This window comes from Barbus barbus, assembly GCF_936440315.1.
Source record: "Barbus barbus genome assembly, chromosome: 15".
Classification (NCBI taxonomy): Eukaryota; Metazoa; Chordata; class Actinopteri; order Cypriniformes; family Cyprinidae; genus Barbus; species Barbus barbus.
This window is the reverse complement of record NC_136743.1, coordinates 17,875,503-17,899,445: the sequence shown is the minus strand read 5'-3', so window position 1 is coordinate 17,899,445 and position 23,943 is coordinate 17,875,503. Positions and strand designations below refer to the sequence as shown.

At 37.5% G+C, this 23,943-nt stretch overlaps 1 protein-coding gene and 1 pseudogene across 2 annotated transcripts; both read right to left on the bottom strand.

Moving 5' to 3' along the window:
* Positions 1-4,290: 4,290 nt before the first annotated feature.
* On the bottom strand, positions 4,291-8,664 carry LOC306881769 (calponin-2-like; annotated as a pseudogene). Its single transcript, XR_013785899.1, has 6 exons — positions 8,476-8,664; positions 7,670-7,791; positions 7,501-7,567; positions 6,996-7,338; positions 6,707-6,853; positions 4,291-5,822 (listed from the first exon to the last, which is right to left on the bottom strand). The product of XR_013785899.1 is annotated as a calponin-2-like (transcript).
* Positions 8,665-10,460: 1,796 nt separating this feature from the next.
* On the bottom strand, positions 10,461-18,135 carry LOC306881953 (mediator of RNA polymerase II transcription subunit 26-like). The gene is made up of 3 exons (XM_079436348.1): positions 17,811-18,135; positions 14,291-14,365; positions 10,461-13,798 (listed from the first exon to the last, which is right to left on the bottom strand). The coding sequence occupies exons 1-3, from the start codon at positions 17,880-17,882 to the stop codon at positions 12,170-12,172; spliced, it is 1,776 nt and encodes a 591-aa protein (XP_079292474.1). The 5' UTR covers positions 17,883-18,135; the 3' UTR covers positions 10,461-12,169.
* Positions 18,136-23,943: the final 5,808 nt, after the last annotated feature.

Below are 23,943 nucleotides of genomic sequence, written 5' to 3'. Positions count from 1 at the left end.
AAAAACTGTCAGTGTCACTGAAGTTCTTGCATTAACCAGAAACGTAATGCAACGTGAATGAGCTTGCTTAGATCAATATTAAGTGTCAAGCAGACATATGCAGCTTTCAGACCTGAGGGGTAAGTGCATCTACATGCTCATGAGACGGCAGGTGATGCTGGAATGTCCTGACAGTGCTCAAGCTTGCTCTGTACCCTAGAGACAAGAAACATGATCGCTAATATAATCGAGCAGATGGCTGCAAAAATATGTATTAGCCATGCATACAGTTGAACTGCTATTACTTCTATTATTAAGTCAAAAACAATTGAAGACATTTTTTTTTTAGCCTGAATTAAAGTAAAAATGACTATGTCCTTGAATGTTCCCAAAGGAGTGGTGCCATATGGTCTTAACCACACGTGAACCTTACTTAACGGAAATCGGCTTATTCTTCTGACTTGACGAAGTAACTAAAGTTGCATTGGCTTCCGAGTGTCACACTCAATGTTTCACACCTGAGAGAAATTCTTAACGTGCCAAATCGTCACTAATGTGCTTTCAGTTACTTACCTCCAGATGAGTTTAGTGTATTTAACAGTCAAAAGCTTTTACGGTTTAAGAGATAAGCAACTGTCTAATCAGAGTTATCTTTTCAGCTGTGAAAAGATATTGTGTAGACAAATAGAAACAAACTGAAATATGTTCCGGGTCTACATGAGAAATCCTGCTTTAAAATAATTACAGATGCTTTTGACTTTCACAGGCTTAAAGGCAACAAGATTATGCTCTTTATATTGACAAAGGCATATGAATTGCCACGTCAAGTGGAAATGATATTATGAAACAAGGTCACTGCATATAGTTCCTTTTTGTATAGTAAGTTTAAGTGCATTATAGCCAACTGAAAACTAGGCCATCGCACAAACATAAAGACATGTTTCATTATATAACAGCCATTATGTTAAGCCATTATGGTTCTTAAAGCTTCATTCAACAGTCATCCTGCCTATTAATACCATTAATGTATTGTTACTGTATTAAGAACCACTGCAGCAGAACATTACCAAAAAAACTGACAAATATTATTAAGTAATATGACACCATTGATTTTCATTGATCCTGATGACCACTCAGTACCCACCCTTTGCTGTTTTGTATTTTTATTTTAATTTAAATCTGTTTTGCATTTCACTAAAAGCCATTGTACAATTTGCTCCCAACATCTGATTAAGAAGCCTTTTAGGTGAACCAGAAGGGCGCAAGTTACATTTCACCAACTTTACAGGAAAGCCAAAACAAAAATTTGACCATAGTTTGATCTGACTTTGTGTACTGATTTCAATTGTTTATAATACAAATTTGTACAATCATGGATGACAGTACTTTTGCCAGTAGAAAGAGCTCATTAAGAGCTTTCATTTGATGTATATATCTCCATTTCACCAAAAATGTCACTTACGCCCTTCTGGTTCTCACCCCTCGTAATATACAAAAAACAACAACAAAAAAAACAAAAACATATTTAAACAAATTTTAAATATTTAAAACAAAACAAAAATATTTAAATAGTCTAAACAAAACAGACATAGGGCTTTCTTTCTTGTGTGGAACACAACACATAGTTTGAGAAATGGCTGAGGGTTTTTAACCAGACAATGGATGCCAAAGGTAACCAAAACTGTTTGGTTCTAAACATTCTTCAAAATACTTATTTTGCGTTCCACAGAAGTGTAAGAAAGTGTACGGATTGCATGTGTAGTATAATGTTTGCATAATATTGTCTATATGGCAGGTTGAGCTTCAGTCTACCTGCTTCAACAGGAGTCATGAAGATAAATCAATCTGGAGCTTGAGGAGGTGAGCGGCGTGTCAACATGGAATATAGCATTTCAGAATCAGAAGGAGCTTTATTGCCAGGTATGTTTGCACATACGAGGAATTTGTTTTAGTGACAGTAGCTCCACAGTGCAACAGAATGACAGCAACAGGACAGGACACAGATAGTAAAGAAAAAATAATAATAAAAAAAATAATGTACAAATATACAAAAATGGACAATGTGCCAAATAGCACAAACACAATATACAAAATAGACAATTCAGTATGTACAGGTATGTTAGGTGCAAAGTTGAAATGTAATAAGTATGTGTGTTAAATAAAAAGTATGATAATGTTGTGTTTCATGTTTATTGTTAAGAGTTCAAGTGTTCATGAGATGGATTGCCTGAGGGAAGAAACTGTTCCTGTGTCTGGCTGTTCTGGTGCTCAGAGCTCTGTAGCGTCGACCAGACGATAACAGTTCAAAGTACAGTTCTTGGAGACTGGGGAGGGTTGTACCAATGATTCGCTCAGCAGTCCGGACTACCCTCTGTAGTCTTCTGAGGTCAGATTTGGTAGCTGAGCTGAACCAGACAGTTAATGAAGTGCAGAGGATGGATTCAATGATGGCAGAGTAGAACTGTTTCAGCAAGTCCTGTGGCAGGTTGAACTTCCTCAGCTGACAAAGGAAGTACAACCTCTGCTGGGCCTTTTTCACAATAGAGTTAATGTGAATGTCCCAATTCAGGTCCTGAGAAATTGTGGTGCCCAGGAACCTGAATGACTCCACTGCAGTCACAGTGCTGTTCATGATGGTGAGTGGGGTGAGTGCAGGGGGGTTTCTCCTGAAGTCCACAATCATCTCCACTGTTTTGAGTGTGTTGAGCTCCAGGTTGTTAAGACTGCACCAGACAGCCAGCTCCTTAACCTCCTGTCTGTAAGCAGACTCGTCACCGTCCTGAATGAGGCCGATCAGTGTGATGTCATCTGCAAACTTCAGCTTGGCAGAGGGGCCTTTGCATCAGAATCAGAATCAGAAAGAGCTTTATTGCCAAGTGTGTTTGCACACACAAGGAATTTGTCTTGGTGTTATGAGCTTCCAGTACAGAAAGTACAAACATAGTGCAGACAACATATAATTAAGGTGATAAAGAACACTAATGAAGAGAATATACAATAATTAAGAATAACAATAGTAATAAAAATAAAAATATACAGAAAAGATACCATAGACAGAACTGTGAATGTGCATGCGTCCTATGTACAGATGAAGGTTTGATGAGTTATTTACAGATGTACAGTACCGGGGTGTGTTATGTGTTGTTCAGGTGGGATACGGCCTGGGGGAAAAAACTGTTCTTGTGTCTGGCTGTTCTGGTGCTCAGTGATCTGTAGCGCCGGCCAGAGGGCAACAGTACAAAGAGAGAGTGAGCTGGGTGTGAGGGGTCCAGAGTGACTTTCTTAGCCCTTTTCCTCACTCTGGAGGTGTAAAGTTCTTGGAGGCTGGGCAGAGGGGCACCGATAATTCTCTCAGCAGTCCTAACTGTCCGTTGTAGTCTTCTGATGTCTGTTTTGGTAGCTGAACCAAACCAAACAGTTATAGAAGAACATAGGACAGACTCGATGATTGCAGAGTAGAACTGTTTCAGCAGCTCCTGAGGCAGGTTGAACTTCCTGCCTCAGGAGAAACAAAGTGCATGTGCAAGAAGACATTCATTTAGACAGGCTCACATCAGACCTGTTTGAGAAGAGGCACAAATAAGCATCAAAAGCACAAATCTGCACATATGAAGACAAAGTGAAGTTGTAAAAACAAATTGCCACTTCAGGCAGCAAAAACTGGAGCGAACTGGAGAAGCTGGAGAGATCTTGTTAAGCAGCGCCACCTGGTGCAAGTGACGAAAACAACATCATATATTGACACTTGAGGCTAGTTTGCAGTAAAAGGTAAATGTATTTATAAATACTGTAATATATAGCTTTATAATATTTAGAATTTGTATTATTTTTTAGAATTCTATTACAAGGTAACCCTTATTGAGTTTAATTTAGGCTACATCTGCAATTTCCTGTTAAAATCCTGCATACTCTTTTTGCACACCTTTCACAGACCAGTTGTTAAACATAAAAAGTGAAATATTAAATGATTATTCAAATATATAATATTTTGTGTATCTCATGCTGTCATTCTCACTCATTACCAGATGATGGAAGTATTACGTATTTTACGTACAATTTTTGAGGCGAGTCCTCTCGTTTTCAAATCCAAATATTATGCTATTCCATTAAAGATATTAGCAGTCCCTTCTCCAGTATCGGAGTATGTACTAATACATAAATGTTTAGCTGACTCGACACTGTTTGATTATTTGACTGACTGGACCACTGATTATGGAACAAGGATTGGGAAATAACATACGTTCTTTGTTTCATATTCAAGTTTTCAGAGAGCAAAAGTTTATAAATTGAATGAATCATGACAACAGTAAAGTTATTCATTATCTTTTATTATGAACCAAGTCTTTACTACATCCAACTAACAATCTTATTTCATAAGAAAAGTAAAAAACACGAGTGTAAAACATACACCGATATATTCATTTGTGATTTATCGGAGCAGAACTAAAGTTTCCAATGTCTAGTACAAAAGGTCATTCGGAATGAGAACAAATACCGTGAAAAAAAAAAAAAGTAATGAATCCAGTTCCTAATTTGGAATGTTCAAGGCTCACAATGTTACACTTCAATTTCCTTCACAATACTATAATCCAAAGAAAACAAGACAAGCTCCAGTTGTTCTGGCTAGGCGAACTGGAAAATATTTGATGAGAATATGAAACACTAATACAAAGATTAACTCTTTAAAACACATTACAGATTGCGTATGCGGCAGTTATAAAACAAACCACATTCATCTCTAAATCAAGTGAGGAAGTATAATATTTAGAATGTAAAAAGCAGAAATGTTTAAAAAAAAAAAAAAAAGCTGCAGAAATTATAGATGAACCCTTCCTTTTTGTGAATGTCAAGAATGTGTTTTCACTTTCCAGCCTAAAAACACAATATTATTGGGGGAAAAAGATCTTAAATGAACACATTGGACCACATAACTGCAGTAAAGGTTCGCCTTATATAAATCCTCACTATTTAAACTTTGCATCTTTCAACTGTAACAGTAAAAATTCACCTTCACATGCTCAACTGACAAGAAAAAGATTTTAAACCCCTGAGCATGTTCAAATAATGAATCAGGCTCACATAACGCTCTCTCATACATAATATCAAATTTCTACACAAAAGCTTGATTAAAACAAAAAATACAAATTATTTGGGGTTGTGTGAATAACTTCACAATAACCCCCGTCATACTTGTTTAACTTCTAAGTAGATAAGCATTTTCAACAAAAATTTAAAAATAAAATAAAAACTATATTAAACAATTAAGCAAATACTAAATATTATTATAGTGGTTGTGCAATTAAATGACGGTCACTTGAACCATATAAAATACAAGTATCAACACACAACTGATATGTTTTGTAGGGCTCTTGCTTCAAATTAATAAAACAATGTTTATAAAAAGAACATGTTTATATTTAAAACAAGTGATTTCATATTGGTCACTTTCACCACTATGCGACAGATGGCACGCTTACTGTGGTGTAATGGAATGCTTTGGGTCTTTTGTTTGCAAGGAAGTATCAACTTCACTTTAGCTTCTTATTGAGACTCAATGCCTGCGATTGGTTGATTCAGTAATCTTGACCGTCATCCTGATAACCCTGGTAGCCCTCATCTTGGTAATCCGTGTAGCCAGTGTCAGCTTCTCCGCTTGCGCTGGGTGCACCTTTGGGGCAGTATTTGGCATCATAGATCTGACGGCCAAGCCCGAAATTCTGCCCGCTCTGGTTGGCACCTTGAGCATAGCCCATTTGTAGAGACATTGTGGAGTTGTCACACTTGTCAGTGCCTAATTTCTGGTCGTAGATGGCACGACGGGTTCCTGGAGCTGTCATACCAGACTACACCAAACAGAGGAGAGTTATTTAATATTATTCATATACTATTATTATTATTATTATTATTATTATTGTGTTTGACATTTTGAATTCTCTTTTTGTTTTTTTTACACAACATTTCCAAAGTTGGACAACATTTTCATCTGATATTTATTCATTTCATCTTTCAGTAAATGAAAACACTTTTTAACAGTCTTAACAAAACTGATACAAATGAGATGAGAAAATGAGCAATATAATTGTGTTTGTCAATTATTTTTTTAATATTCCATTTAGCTTTCATTTATATTATTTCAGATTTTAGTCATTTTAGTACTTCAACTTAAAATATTGTATTTTAGGTTCAGTTTAGTAACAGTTCCAAAACTTGTGTTTGTTGTTGTTTTTTTCTATTTAACTTTTTTCATCCATTTAGATTTCATTTCAGTCTAATGTTGATTAAAAAAATATTTTTAAAAGTAAGTTAATATTTTAAATATTTTTTAATATTAAAGTTTAATATTTCCATTTAGCTACAGTTTACTTTTAGTAATTTTGGTTCTTCAAACATTTTACATCAGTTAGTGGCCTAATTTCAGTCTAATAGTCCAATTTAAAAAAAATTATAATAAGCGTTTTAAAAGTAAAAAAAAAAAAAATTATCCATTTAGCTGTAATTTATTTTATTTCTGGTACGTCAAACATAATTTTACATGAGTTAGTGACAATGTCAAGACAATGTTTCCAAACTGTGTGTTTTCTTTTTTTTTTTTTTTTTAAGTTTCATCTAATATTTATTTCATTTTGGCATAATTTTGCTTTTTGATGGTTTTAGTTTCAGTTAACAATATCACAACTGTTAAGAATGAGTAAGCAATATCATTGGACACAGGGAGGGTGGTACTTACTTGGCTAGCACCTTTGTTGGTACCCATCTGCAGACTGATGGTTGAATGGTCCATTGGTGGTAGAATGTGTGATTTGGGATCATACAGGTGTCTTCTGGTGCCATAGGCATTCATTCCAGCTTGACTTGCACATTTATTTGTTCCCATCTATTAAAATATATGCAATTGAGCTACAAACATGGTCATGGTACTTTCCAGGTTGAGCCAAATCAGTTCTGTATTACAAATTGTAAATAATTGTGTGTATAGATAATAATACAAACTCAGTCGTATAAAAGTTTACTCATACCTGTAATCCAATGACACATTGTCCGGCTTTCATTTTCTCCTCATCAAATGCCCTCTCCTGTCTCTCTGCATACTTCACCCCAATGTCTACACTTGAGTGGATGCCCTTGGTTTTAGCCTGTAAACAGAGAGAATCTATAATTACAGACTTAAATGTCAGAGTTAGGCTGTTCTCCTGCGAAATTATATGATTCGACAGGGCTTACCATGCCAGCAAGAGCCAGGAGGGTGGTCTGAACCTGTGTCATATTTCCATTCTCAAACAGATCATTGGCTTCAAAAATATCGTGAGGCTTGAGTCCGTAGGTGGTGATCGCTTTAATAAAGTTGGTCAGGTTCTCCAGCTGTAACAGAATAAAATAGCTGAATGCAACAGACAAAACATAACCTTCAACAACAAGAGACAAACTTATCAGTTTAAGTGAACAACTATGTTAAAAAAAAGTTCAGCGTCAGAACATCAATAGTTCATAAACATTTTAGAGAAGTGGGAATGGTCAGCTCACCTGATGCCAGTTTTGCGATGATTGGTTGATCTTTTTCACAGATCCTGGCTGAAGTTTGTTTACGAGCCTTTAAAAGGAAACATCAAGGTTACGCAAGGTTATGTTGTGAAATTACCTTTGAAAAGACATGATGGGAAGCCACAATGAAAACACTGAAACACAAACTTACTCGCAGAGTATGACACCGTTTTTTAACCCTTTCTGAAAGTCATCTCCAATTGAACGTCCAGTAGTGCCTTCAATCCAAATTCGTAACTCTTCCTCTTTCTGGGGGTCATACTTCTGTGCAATCTAATATGACATTGATTAATAAATCACACTACAATCAGACTATAATACAGCTCTATGCTCATTATTTCAATAAGAACACAAGATCTACATTATCATTTCTTAAAGGCCCACGATATATAAAGAAGCAACATGTAGGTGAGTGATATAATTACATTTATGACTTAATATATATAGTCAAACATCAAAATAAGGAAATCAAAGGCCTATCTAACAGCATAAATCTGTCTGTCTATCTAGTTAACGTCAGGACTGCTAACTGATACTAGAGTGCTAAAATCACATCAACCACTATCAGGAAGAGGAATGTGAACCAGCAGCAGCTTTATTGTGAGCACAAGCTGTGTGTTTTTCAGGCCAGATTACAATGACATATTTGAGCACTGGAGGCAACGCCCCAAGAGTTTTTAGAACTTTCTTTGCGTTTTACTTGCTTTAACTTGACAGCTAGTTCCCGTCACATAACAAAATGCAATATGCATTATATGAAGCACGATTGATTTTTAACCTTGTATCGGAGCACGTGCGTTACATGTTAACACTACAGGAAGTTTAGGAAACGTTTGTTTTTGTTTTTGTTTTTTAACTTTCATCAGAATGAGACGGAGCGATTTCTATTGCATAAGAGCTACAACATGGCAAACAAAACATGTCTATGTTTTAAACTAGTTTAATTATTCAACGTACCTTGCTTTTCACTTCCGCTGAAAACCCGTATGCTGGACCTCTGTTGAACTGCGAAGACATTGTGTCAGCTACAAGAGCAGCCAAAGTTGCAAAACAGATTGTCGGGAACTGAAAGAAAGACTTCGGATAAAGTTTGGTAGTTTTGTCTGCTTTACTATTTTAGCCTAAGTAGATCCAGACCTTCCCTTCGCTTACCTTGCCACCAATGAGAACGCGCGCTCTATATAGACTCCGCCTCCTTTTTTCCTTCTTGGCCCTGATTGATATCAAAAACTCCATATATGGCACTAAAGTACAGAATTCCTTTACAATGGGAGTATCCCTGTGTCCATCCTGGTATTCCAGACTCGCGGTAGCTGAGGAATGAGTCGCCTCTGGGAATAAGGCAGGCTATTGAATGATGTCACTAGCATTCATAAAATATTTCTCTGAAATGCTAAGGAAGCAACGCAAGACTGGAATACAAGACTTGGCCATCCAAGATGTAGATGAGTTTGTTTCTTCATCAAAACAGAAATGTTGCATTACATCACTTGCTCAACAATGGATCCTCTGCAGTGAATGGGTGCCATCAGAATGAGAGTCCAAACAGCTGATAAAAACATCACAATAATCCACAACTCAAGTCAATCCATCAGTAAATGTACTGCAAAGTGAAAACTGTTTGTAAAAATACAAATCCACCATTAAAGCATTTCAACTTTATACCATCACTTCTGGCCAAAACACCAGTCCATTAACCTTAATAAAGCTACCCCAAGTGAAAAGGTCCATCCCGTTACCATCTCACATCCAAATCTAACCAACATATTTGTTTAGAACTGTACTGGACTGTTTTTGCTTGTAAACTGTACTTGATCTGTGCAAATTTCTCTCCCAATTCAGTCAATACATCCTTTTCAAGGCAGATAGTAAAATTAGGACTGGAGGGCTGTTAAGTGTGTAGTTAAAAACATCTACAAACACGCAGCTTTTCACTTCACGAGATAGTAATTGAACTGATTACTTGTGGATTATTGTGATGCTTCATTGCTGGGCATGAACATTGTTGAGCAAGTGATGTAATGCTAAATTTCTCATTTTCATCAGAAATGTACCTGTTGCGATGAAGAAACAAACTCATCTACAGCTAATAATGGCCTGAGTGTGAACTATTCTTTTAAATGTTGACTAAAGACCTGTTCACACAAAGGCAACTAATCATAAATACACCGGTGTCCATGCCGAGGTTCCATAATATTTATATTTTTGTTATAAGCAAGCAGCAGTTGAGGTCATCTGTCATTTTAAATGCTGAAGCTCTTTAAATTTCAGTGGATTCTGATTCAATCAACTGGAAAAAAATTGTTCTGCAAGTTATTACTACGATATTGACATTATTGTTAAAGCTGTGGTGAGGAATTCCTTATTCTCAAAGAATTAGAAAGATATTTATAGTTATCATCTTTGGTATAAAATTTGGTGTGTAAGGGCCCATTCAAACAATGCAGTTTTACATTACATCAAGCGCAAGATGTTGCAAAATGCACCAGCATAAGAGTCAAAAAAAGTGTTCTGTGTGAATGGCAGCTAAAGCTGCTAAATGGGGTCTAGAGTTATTTTGAACCACACTGACAAGATAAACAAACATTCCTCAAATTTCTGTTGGGTTCAGCAGAAGGTAAACCAGTCAGGTTTGGAATGACATGAGGGTTGGAATTTTCATTTTGGGTGAACTATCCCTTTGGGTATGTGTGTATACTGCAACCACTTTTGGTTAGCTTCAGTTAAAGGGGGTTTCCATGACACACCATGCAAGCAAATAGATTACAATTAAACTCAAATAGCACATTAAGTAACACATTTTGTTGTTTACTACCGATTCATTTAGCACTACACATTGTAAAAAAAACAAAAAAAAAAACATATACTTTCCTCTCATGAACATGCCAATCGTTTCAGTTTGGGAAGTAACCTTGATGGAAAAAAGGGTACCATGATGCAAAGAGTTTTGATCATTTTATTTTTTTCGAACAAATGAGTGATGTTAAACACTGAACAAATATACTGATCAAAAATGATCAAAGAAGTCTCTAGTTTTAAATTGCAAATTATATTTGCAATACCCTAACCAAGTGTTGAGCTCTTAGATGGTCTTTGCTTCAAAAACAATGCATATCCCTGGAATATCTGACTGACATGGTTTTAAGAAAACATATGCTGTACTTTTGAAACGAAGTGAAGCTAGCGGAAGCCTTTTCCAAACTTTTTACATCAAAGGCACATTGGTAGGACGAAGGTAGCAGAGCACACAGTGTTTGCAAGTCGGCAGCAAGTTTCACCCCCTTCACAAGATATTTGTCTTCAAAACAATGGCAAGGCATTTAAAATATATAAATGAAAAACAAACAAAAAAAAAACGATCAATGTCAAACTGAAAACACTGAATGAATAATAGGACCACAACCTATAAATCTAGGTCTATAGATGCCTGTGAACAGCAACACAAATGATTGGGTCTTTCATTCAAAATGCTTAGTTTTCCTCCCAAATTAATTACATTCACACTTAAAAAAAAAATATGACTTCGAAAGGTTTTACATGGATTGCAAGAACTATGTACAGACAAGAAGGATAACGCGCATATTTATAGCACAATGCGTCCATATGAGAAACAAAAGACCATATGGCAGATGCCAAGAGGTGTTTCCTTCTGTACCACCTAAACAAGTCTAAATGCCAAACATTCACTAAGGCTCTTCAAATAAGAAAGTCATTGTTGAATGGTTTCAGTAAGGCAAACAATATCTAAAGGAATGGTAACAAGTATATTTCCAGCATATTAACATTTTCCTGCTTTCCTGTCCTCACAGTTTGAAGATGAAAAGTAGCACCCTCTATGGCCATTCGCTGCGTTTTCTTCTAGCACATGAATACTTTCTCTTTTTCAACATATTTATCCATATTTTTCTTTTTACAATTATCTAGGCAAAGATATTTGTTTAAAATATTGTTTTATTTAACATCTAAAAATAGATTGCTTTTCTCTCATATGAAAATCACGTATATTAAATGAATCGAGAAAAATGTTAAGCGGGAAATGACAGAATGGAATGTTGGTATCTTCTGCAATTAGCACACGTACGTGAGAGCCACTGTGGGGAAAAAAAAATGTATTTATATATGCCTCATGTACATCACAAATAAGAGGACAAATGTGTGATGCGAACAGAAAAGCCTCAAACATATCTGCACATCTTAGTGGATAACCTTCTGCTAGGGAAAAAAAAATATGGAAAACAAAACTGGTCAAATAAATAGATGCATACATGATAAGAAACTTTTATAATTTATTCTGTCACATAAAGCTTTTTGTAACTGCCAAAAAAATGTTCTCGACTTGCTTTTAAACGTATCTGTACTGCTCAATGCTTGCTCAGACCCTCCTTTTCACACATTGTGCAAGAACTGGCCCAGTGAAATCCCTGCGAGCCATTATATACAACCCTTGTTTGCAAATTCTTGTTGGTAGCAGCACATTACAAACAGGACGCCACTTCAGCTCCTTCTTGCGGAAAACTGAACTCTGAACAACCGCCGTTGGTTCGTTCTTTACACCTGTAAGATGAACCTAGTACAGAGTGACGAGGAGAGTCGCTTCGATCTCCTTCGACTCACAGTGGGAACACTGAAAACTCTTCCAAGCCCTGTTCTCTCAGTCTAGGCAAACATATGGCAGGATGTTCAATTTAGTCTCATCGCCGTGAGGATCCAACGATATACACTCTGTCCAATCAAACCAGGCTCCCTTGGTGTCATAACAACCGTTCACGCCTGGCCAGTGTTCGTTGTGTATTCTGAGAAGGTCCTCGTTCGTTACGTCCCGAGACACCCCGGGTAGTTCCGTTGGGGAGCTGCTTGGTACTAAAGCGTGAGTTTTCCGGGAGTCTTTGACGTCGTGTTCCTCTCGCTTCAAATATTCATTCATGAAAAAGTGCGCCCCGTGGGTCTGTGCTCCAGAGGATGTGAGAACGTTGCTCTGAAGGTTAAGGTACGATTGAATAATTTCATTTCTGGACAGTTCTTTCCAGTTCGTCTGTTGAAAGGGGTTGGGAACTGACGTAGGTGTCTTTTGCTGCGGCATCTCAGTCCTCACCGAAGGCTCTGCGATCACTGGGCCTTGGCACTCTACGTCATGGTGGGATTCTTTCGGAGTGAGGGGCTTAATCTGTCCAGTCACTGGATCGAATGTCAACCTACGCTCTTTTAACCGCACAGGTTTGGTCCTGTCCTCCGAGGACTGCCCCTGAAGATTTACTGTGTAGTCTCTGGGTCTGTATTTCTTCCGCTTTTTGCCTTCCGAGTTGGAGGTCGCTCCCTCCTGCTCACCCATGGTCTCCACACCCTCTAAGCTGTGTGTGGCGAGCGGGGAGTTGGAAAGCGGCTCCAGTGTTGCAGTGCTGTGTGGGGGCTGGGAGAGTCTATCCGTCGATCTGTGCAAGTGCATCGAGCCTTCCAGCCCCACAGATGACGGACCGTCGCTGATGCACACCTGGGCCGGCGACGTTAAAGGCTGCAGCGTGGGCAAAGGAGAGGGCACTTTGGCTGAATTCTGAGCCGGGCTCAAGAGAGTCCCTTTTGGTGCATATGTTGAAGACCTCTTGGCCATCGTCTCATGAGTTACGCTGCGCGGGCTCGAGGAGTACCGAGGGCTTTTGGGATGATGCTGCCCACCTCCGTCCATTCTCGCGTGCTGCTGTAACACTGACGTTTTGAGTAAGGAGGAAGTGCTAGGTAGTTTGGTAAGCCCCGGAGAGCTCGGATGAGGCTTCACAGCGTTGACAGGGATTTTGTTGTGCCTGTCATTCTCAAGGTTTTCCATGCGGATTCTGTCAGACGGTACATCGTCATTTTTATCCGGGAGTGGCTCGGGGCTCCCCCTAATTCCATTCGATGGTGGGGAAGAGGAATACACTGGCTCGTAAAGGGACGTCTTTGTCATTTTGGCCGGCAGATGCGGACTATCCCTTTGCTCCCCCCGCCGTTTTCGGCTGCTGGATTTCTCTGCCTTTGGGGAATATGTGTTATGGATGTCATTTCTGGTTTTGAGCTCGGGAGCGACCTTGCTCGGAGGGGGCACCGCTGGAGGCGTGTCTGTCCGGCAGGGGTGAGCACCGCCATTGGCAGAACCCGGGACATTTGGCGCTCCTCTCGCCGGAGTGTCAGTTTGGCCGGGCTCGATCAGCTTCTGCCAGTTCCGCAGGAGTTTCTTGGCACGTTTGGCAAGGTCCTCATCCTTTGTTTTCTTTCTCACATCATTAATCAGCTTTCCCAAGCGGGTTTCCTGCATTGAAAAGTAATAATCAGATAAAAGCCTCAAAATTGCTTATTACATAAAAGCATTTTTTTTGTCAAACTAATACCATGAAGTGTTAATGAAGAGTAACGAGACAAGATATAATCTGGTTGATAAGTCTGACATTTCCAGGTCCAAATGCTATATCAGATCCCAAGAGCAAACCACAGTACTAACACATAATCATGGTGTCATTTATACTATTAAAAAATTATTCAAAACTTTGTCTCTCTAACAAAATCTCAGTTAGCCAGACAGTGATTCGTCTTTTCTGAATCGTTAAAATGTTGTCTGGGAAATTGTGAGCCCAGAAATAATGGTGTACTGTACACCACAAATTTTTGAAAGCTTAGCTTAAAAAAGGACAGTATTCACGCTTGAAATACAGCAGCGACTTTGACCCGGAAAGAGTATTTGATACGTTATATCTTAAGCAGATTGATTTTATATTATTGATGATAAATGTACATCTTTACCAACCTCAAGTGCTTCTTTGGTGATCGGGTATTTCTCCAAATTGGTGATAACATCAAGAACTGCAACCATATTACAGATCTGTTCATGAAGACAAAAAATGTAACATTCAAGTCTGATGTGATATACAATGAAATGTTGTGAAAGATAATAAGTACAGAGGAATGCTGGAATCATGTTTTAAAGGCAGGAAGTGTTCAAACTTACGATTGGAATACACTACATAACTTTCAATAGAATTATTCTCCAATCTTAAACTGTCTGCTGTCTGGAGAGGTCAAAGCCGCTTTTCCACCAAAATTACCTGGAACAATTTGTCCCAGGAACTTTTTTTACCCCAGACCTGTTGATGTCTGCGTTTCCATCACGGTCTAAAGTAACGAGAAGAATAGGCAAATAGTCTGGTGACGTAGGTCTGCACGCATTTGTCAATACCAAGTACACAAATTTCGGACTTGCATCCTCGGTAGCTCTGACTTCTCGCGTTAGACTCGGGAGTGTGAACTCCCGCGGATGGGATGACGCAAGTCCGGTAATTCTGCAAAGAGCCCAAAGCAAATTATACCACTACAGAGACATCAGAGCCAGCGGCAAATGTCAGAAGGCCTAGCCGAGGTTATGCTCCTCTCAGTGGGATACATGAGCATTGAGCGCCCAGTGATCGCATGGAGCTCACGTCTCCGAAATCGGCAAAGCACATTTTCAAATAGGCGCTGTCTTTAAAACTCAAATCTGCGGTTTATTTATAAACAACTACATTCTCACCTGAAATAGTTCCGGAGTCCGGACCTTTGAAAAAGTACTACCTCGCGAGCAGGGACTTTCTGAGGGGCAAATTTGTACCGGAACTTTATTTAGATCCTGGTTCTTGCGGTGGAAACAAGCCGAGTACTGACCTAAAGTCCCTAGTTCCTGGGTAAAGTTCCTGCGGTGGAAAAGGGGCTCTAGTTGCAGAAAGTCAGTCTGCCTCCAGATTTTGACACATTTCACAAAATCAGTTTATGATTAGTGCAGCCTCCAATTTTTTTGCATCAGATTATAATTCCATGCACTCGGAGGATATCAAGCGATTGATATTTTGAGAAGATTTTAGAACACATTTTATTATGTCATGCATCTCCTCGCAATGAGGTGCATATTTCTACATGAATTTTGAAATGACCCACAGTTGTTCAGACTGCATTTACAACATACAGTTCAAGTGACCCAATTCCAATTTTTCCTCCCATGTGGCACAAATCAGATATGACCCATTAACATGTAAGCAGGGAAAAAAAAAAGCACATAGATTCCAATATTCTCAGATCAGTTTCAGGCCTCATTCATAAGTGGAAATAAATCTGAATCGTTAGGTAAATATGAAATCAGACACTTGCATTTGCATCTGCCATGTAAGTGGACAGATCGGATATTCCCCGTCAATGAGGGTCATACATCATTGAAAAAGCGGAAACGCAAGCTCGTGCGAAAAGTTTCGCATTTCACTGTGTTCCAATGTTCAAGCTTGCTGAACTCTGACCTGTGAATCCACATCACGTGAAACAATGTGACCAACAGCAGATTGATTCGTCACAACATGACCTCATAACTGAATTAAAAGAAAACTGCAATGCTGCAGTAAAGTGCAGTAGATTGTATGTTTTTAGATTTTACATGTATTATTTATGTTGAATTTAAGTGTTTAAAAAGAAGATGCAGAGCATGATGTCATAACCCAACCGTTGCAGTGGACGAAGAAATTTTGCATGTTCAAAATCTAGTGTAACCACGGATTTACACTGTTGCCGCAGGTTAAAGTAATCTCTCCCCCCACTATTTCAACTGCGGAAAAACGTGATTGGGCTAGGTTTGAACAGCAATTGGACTGGTTTTGTTTAGCAGACCTGGCCACCTGTCAGTGCGTCTACCCTGGGTTATTTTGCCAATGGTTTAATATAAAGGCAGATATCGGATATGGGTCACTTAAAAAAAAAAAAAAAAAAAAAGTAAACTGGTCGTCAAAAAAAATCTGATTTAGTCAACAAATTGAAAGAACTGCAGTGGAAATGCAGCCTTAGAATACTTTATCCAATTTAATCTTTTACGATCAGTAAATATATGATACCTAGGGTTTTAAAATCTGCATTTTGTAAACAAGTGTAGTGTATTCCAGTCTTCAGCTATAAAGAATATCGCATGAATTTGCTCAGTGTCTAATATAAAGAAATCAAAAGCACACTGACACTTGGCACACAACCAAAATTGTGTTTCCACATTCTTGTGTCAGACAAAATATTAAAACAGAACTGATGTACTATAGTTTATCAGTTACAATATGGTGTGTCAGACATCTCACCTCTCATTTAGAGTGAGTGTGGGAAAAGTCTGAACAACTTTTAATCTGTGGAAGCAGAAACTGTTCATGTATACTTCAGTCAACAGACAACAGGTATACCCTCCATTTACTCCAGGGCAGCATTCTGACACTCCCAACCTTAACCTACCAATTTAACCCAAAGAGACTAGTAACAATGCAATAAACGATGTATGTCAAACAACACCCAAGAGAATACATATATTATCAAAGTGTGTAGGAAATGCACTCAGAATCAAACATCTTTTTTTCACTTACCATCAAATCTCCAGTGAAGGCAAACTCTCTAAAACCCTAGTTGGGAATATTTATTGTGATTGCAAATTTTTATTTCCTAAACCCTGTGAACTGATTATTTCCCTCAAGCTCCTCATTTTATGGCGAGATGTTAGCCTAGTAAAACATTCAATGTGGCTGTCACATTTTCCAGTCAGCCAGCAGGTTAGCTCTAGCTAGCACAGCAACGGAGCCGGAACAACTACCAACTATGTGCTCAGGTTAGTTCACCCACATTCACAAACACCCAGGACAGCCAAGATCACAAATACATGACTGTTTGAAGCCATCGACACAGGTTTAATCTCTCTTGGTGATCCAGAATCACGCTAACTCACTGCTCTCAGCATGAACTCAAATGCTAGCGCATTGCTAATGCCACTGTGTCAGCTAACCACATATACCGACCTCATATTAGCCAAGATATGCCGTGTATAAGCAGGAAACAACAGGCAATGTTCACTGGCGGCATCAGATATACTATTAAACTTACAAAACGCGATAAACGAGCCGAGAATTCTTTAAATCTGCTCCAAAGCTCAATAGCTGATAGCTTGACATGAAGCAGCTAGCGGACAACAGGCTTCCCACAACATGTCATCTGTGTCTGATCGCAACATGCTCCTTAAATCGAGGTGGCTGCTTTTATAAAAGCTCTTAAAGTATGCTAGTGTTTGAAAAGCAGGGTTATCTCGCGCCTGTCCGGTTGTTCCGTTAGCGTGGCGCGGGGTAAATGTGGCTCCCGTCAGTTAGCGGACTGCTAAAGGGAGCTCCACATCTGCTCTGCCACACACTCAGGCGCTCGATGCGGCGTTTAGCGGCGCGAAATAAGGCTCTAACTGTGTCGTGTCGGGGAAAGTCAGCTTTGGTCGGCAGGAGAGTAAGCGGGCTACTCACATTGCTCTGGCTATCGATGGCCTGCAGCAGCCGGTCTCTCATCTGCTGCGGGGTTGCGGAGGCCGTTGTCATTGCCTGCTCGGTGCGAATCGGCCGACGGGGGAAAAATCCTCCGGATTCAAGGGCTTAATGGACTGCAGGAACTCACAGACCTCTCGGGAGGATTGAGAAGTGGTGGAACCACATGTTTCTGATGTGATTGTTGGCTTGAGAAACGGTCTGTGTGTGTTCAGTTGGGAGATGAAGGTTCGACGGCTGTCGTGTCTCTCCTCCTCATTGCACCGATCTCATGAACTCCGCTGGATCAAAACCTCAGGCCCGCTGCATTATGGGAGAGCGCGACGCCGCGTGACGCCATCACGCAGGTTTCAGCCAGACAAACAATGAAGCAGACTGTTACTATGCGGCCTTCACGTGCTATCTGAATTATCGTAAATACGACTTTACTTATCAGAAAATGGACGTGAACGGCCTCTCAAATCGTATTTACTACTGTGGAAATTCGGAAATAATTTTGATACCCGAGTTTCTGAGTTGGGCGGGTCATAAACTTTAAACACGGTGAAGGGGACAACCATTGCTGCAGTCAATGCTGTTCTCACAACAATTACATCCCTTTGTCTTGTCGCTAAAGTACTGTATTTATAGGCTAGATATGAACGATCACTCGAAGCACATTGTGTTTTATAAGCATGTATTTGACCGAATGTTTATATCTGTTGGTCAACCAATGAGATGCTACATTTGATTCTTTCCGACACTAAAGCACTTGAATACGACAAGCTCGTAATCATTTTATAAGTAGGAAATAGGACATTTCAGTTAGCACGTGAAGGCATTAGAACATGGTAACCATCACAGTAATTACTGTTTTTTAATTTTTTAACGAATGTGTTGAAATTTGAAAGTTTTATATATTAAATATATGCACATGATATAAACAGCACCGTGATAAATATCCATAATACACAATGAACATGTTACAAATTATACAAACCGTAGATAAACATTTTAGGTTCTAGACGACAACTAAAAAATATAAATAAAAGAAAAGAGGAAAAGGATGTCGCTACCGACATATTTAAGAATATCAATTTTCTAATAGCCTTCTAATATCTAGGAAACATTAGTATTGTCAGTTGTAAAAAAATAAATAAAGCAAATTAAGACCATTTATTTTATGTATACGGAACTTTCGTTTTAATAAACTTATTTGTGTATCCTACAGCTACTGAAAAGAAACTATCACTTACAGTTAGCAAATATATTTGCTTTTCTCTTTATGAATCTATTTTCTATAACACACAATTATTTGCAATATTACTACACTATGTATTGAGTCTATAATTATAAAATAGTTATAAGCACAGGCCTAACTTCTCTATCTGAATGTCTTTGAGCACAGAGGAAAAATCATACAAACAAATATGCTTTTTAACATTTTTATTCAATTCAATAAACAAATATTAATGCAAAGGTACAAAGACTTAAGCTTCCACACAGAAAAATACAGTAAGGACAATGGAATTTAAGCTTGATAACATTTTGTTTTAAATAAGTAGCACACTTACAAACCCCACAATGTTTTATATTCTTTTTTTTATTATTATTTTGTTTTCTATTTTTCATAGAAAACATATAGTAATAGGAACATATTTTCATTTTGTTTTAAAGGGTCAGATAAACCAAACCACAAAGCTATGTTCCTGAAAGCTAGGTTTGCATATTTGGTGAGTAGAGTTACGTCTTGTTGCAAAAAAATTGGATTAACGTCTGAACTTTGCAGTCAAATGTATGTGCAACATCTGAATTATCATACATTGAAAAAATAGAAATTAGCTGCCTTTGTATAGATATGAACCACCGAGACAGTTCACATTCATTAAATGCACATACTGTAGAGTATTTTAAAGTTTTGTCATGTATGCATTTCAGTTCCACTGGGTTGCATTATCAAGTTGTCTCTTTAGCACTATAACAATGTTTTTGTTTTGTTTTTTGTACATAAAGGAAAAAATGATACAAAACTACTTCATCAAAAATTATATTTCCAGTTGCAAAAGTTTTAGTAATGCACTAGCAGAGAGTTCAGATATACTCGGAGCTTGATAACTGCGAAAAAGCAGGACATCACATCGAGACTTGCGGGTATTTTAATATTCAGTACCATGCAGCAAAAGTTCACCCAATATAAAGCAGGTTTTCAGTGTTAAAGGCTGAAGACATATAGAGTCTCATGTAAATGGTTGGCCCTGGGAGAGATTATACATCAAGGTACATAACTGCTTCATTTTTAAATACGGTTGTCCTAAAAGACCAAAGAATATTCTTACCGTTGGTCAACAAAGACACTACGTAGTCGCTGTGGCAAACTGACAATTGCACAAGAGCATCTTTATATTGAAGTCATAACAGTAGCAGACCAAGCATAACTTCAATTTAAAAAAATACAAACAACAAACTTTGGCTTTTTTTTCAATGGCTTGTCAATTATAGAGAAAGAATGCATGTATAGTATACAAGCATTTATGCAAACTTTTTCTGGCCCTATGAACTGGGCATTTTGGCAAATTAATGATATGGAATTATTATTTAATTCTATGTTTAGGCCTCATCTTAAAAAAAAATAGGTGAAATAGGTTGGTAATATTTAGGTAACCTTGAATAGGTTAAAGATCATTAAAAATCTATTGGCACACTCAAAAATAAACATTTGCACAATTAAAAACCTATTCTTATTTGGGACAAAGAGAAACTATTTTCAATTTAAAGTGTTCACTGGTGCGAATTACAGAATACTCAGCATATTTAATATTCTGTTTATATAAAGCTATTAAAGAAGATATCTTCAGATTAAAATCATTTTTACTTTTTTTTTTTTTTTTTAAACATCGCTCTTTAATTGTATCCTGCAAAATAAAGATCTCTTATTTTCTGCATTATTAGGACACTTGTGAAATATTTTTGAATGCAAAGAAAACTGGCCAAGTCATATATTTGGAAATCTAGGAATGGATTGGATAAAGCAACCACCGCAAAGAAACCACAAAACTACAACACACTGCAGCAAACAGACTCTGAGCATGTGAAGACAACTTTTACAGTACTTAAACATCAAATTCCCAATGCACACGCACACAAAATAAAAGAATAGCATCCAGAAACGAATAGTTCTACTGCAAATACTACAAAACAAAGACATAAGAGAATATTATTTCACAAAGCTTCAACAAGGTTCAGTGTATACAGGCTGAAAAGCAAAACTGCATGTACATTTGCAGCAGGAATTCTTTTATGATTTGGCTAGAAGTGTGAGCACACTTGATAATGATCTGTGTGTTTTAACCATGAGTTTGAGAAAAGTGTGAAACCCCTGAACGGAGGGACAGTATAGCGTCCACTTCAAGAATTTTAAAATGTAAAAACATACAGTTCCATATTGTTCATTTAATGTTTCATATATATAGGTTTTTTTTTTTTATACATACTCCTGATATTTTATGATCTACTTATATATAGAAATATAGAAATGTATAAGTGTAGCATTTATATACATGTAGACTGTGCATACATTAGATACTAAATAAGTTATGGGTTACAATGTTGATTTGTCTTGTCTGCATGCTCTCCTTTCAGGACCAGAAATGTTCTGGATTGGTTCAGTTCATGGTAATGATACACTATTATCCACAGATGAAGCTTTATAAAAGGTAAAATGGTCTACTATGGTGAACTGAGATGCAGAAAGGTAACCTGCCTTCTTAAATGCATTTCATTAATATCGGGGAACTTTCATACTTTTCCTAACACTACATAAAAAAGTTTTTGTTTTTTTTGCGTTGACCAAGTATAAAATCATAAATAGACAACAGATACTTTTTTTCCTCTTCAAAAATACTTGTCTTAGATTAGAAGGCAAAGTCGGCCAAACAGAGGGGGAAATAGACCCAGTGCACTTAACAGTCACTCAGAGGGGTGAAAAAAAATAAAAAATGGATTAGGTATCGATTAAAGTGCCAAGTAAACGTAGGAAGTGATTTCATGTAGTAAGTTCACAAATGCAGAACACATATATAGAGATGTAAAATAAAATATCAAAGAGATAATAGTGCACAGCTTATCAATCACCAATACTTGTGATGGTCAGACATGCAAAATAAAAAAAAATAAAAAAAAAATACAAAAACCGCTCACAGCTCAATAGCTATGAGTTTCTGTACAATGCAGCCTCTTGCAAATGAAATGGAGATGCCACAACAAAGCAGAGGTCAACTATTAAACGTGGAAAGCTACACAAACGTCACAGTAACAAAAATAATGCTAGTTTCAGTAATATGTTTGGTCCTACATAAAAGTGATGAAATACATTCTGGTTTCAGCAATGCTGTTCTTTTCAATGAGGCAATCAAGTCAAATAATATAACAGTAACTGATTACCTGACACATCCTTCCCGTCAATTATTTTACATTTTGAACACATGAAGCATGATCCTCATGAAAACAGTTGTCAGAGACAAAGCACATGTAGGTCATGTTTTTTATACAGGAAATGTACACTGTGCAATCATATCCCTTACAAGAAGAATCCCTTATGGAGAATCGAAACGGTTTTCATGCATTAACTGCTTCTGTTTTTTTTCCTTTTTGCTGACAACAGACAAAGCAATCCATGTAACAAGTAAAATTCAGCTGCACGGACTCAGAACCCACAGATGCTGTAAAAGCCATACGTCTGTTTGAGCCTTTTCTTTAGTATTTTTGCGATCTAGTATGTTTGATTATGCTTTGCATAGATATTAATCCAAATCTGATTATCCCCTTCTACGTAGAGAAATTTTACATAACAAAATTTCTTTAAATTATATATATATAATATTCAGCAATTCAATAATTTAAACATTAAGATCGTATTAATGTTTTCAAATTGTAAACAAAATTCTCACACTTACAAAAGTGGTAAGAGTATAAAAGTCTGAGAAATATGAGAAAAAGATGAAAGGGACAGGATTTAAAAAGAGTAGTAAACCTCCCCGTTTGGGCATATATGATATCACAAAGCCACCAGTAGACGAATGAGAACTGTGTGCCAGGACAACCTTGTGAGTTACAGCAACTTTTACAGTACCAGAAAACACCTTCAGCTACAGAGAACAAAACGGACAAAAACTCCATCTTCAGTGTAAGGCAGAATCTGGTTATCACAGTGAATAGTTCTGATACAGATATGCAAACGATCATCATGGCCACATACTGTTTTCATGTTTCTTTCAGAGTAAACCGAGGAACTAACAAGTAAAATTTGTGGCATCATTTTGACTGTACCATGGCTGAGATTATAGGCCATACTGTAGCACTACATACTGTACATTTAATATACAAGTCTGTTGATTTAAAACACCACAGTACTGGCATGAAAAGGTTTCCTAATGCATTACAAATTGCAAGGCAGTTGTTCACTAGCTACTGCATCATTTATTCACCTGTATGAGCTTCTTTTTTTGTGAGAAACAAAAAATTCCTCTTTTTTTCCAAAACAATGAAAGTCAATGAGGTCCAAATGGTTTGCTTTGGACTCCACTGACTTTCAATGTATGGACAAAAACATTCTTAAATATATTTTTTCCACAACAGGCTTGAAACAACACGAGGGTGAGCAAATGATGACAGAACTTACATTTTTGCATGAATAATTCCATTAAATTTTGATATAAAGATTTCCAGTTGTTCACTTTTCAGCCAGATGAATTTGATCATCTTGAGCCACATTAGCACTGTACCATACTATCTGAGCACAACGTGACAAAACTAGACATCTATAAAACATTACAATCATATGTTCAGACTGCACTGAAGTACATTAGTGTTGACGTGATGCAGGTGCATGAAAGCTGCCCTTAAAATGGGGAGGATTAACACTCCTTTTTAACCATTAATGTTCTTACAAGCAAGCAATATTTGATTAGGAAAATAAATTAAAAACAGATCATAAACGATGTTTTTGGTGGCATATGCATGTAAAAAAGTGCATAACTAAATATTCGTATTTAAAGAAAAAGGAAAGTAACAGGCATGTATGGCAGGCATAAGGAGGAGGAAATGAAATGGAAGAACACATGTTCGAACGTTGAGGGAT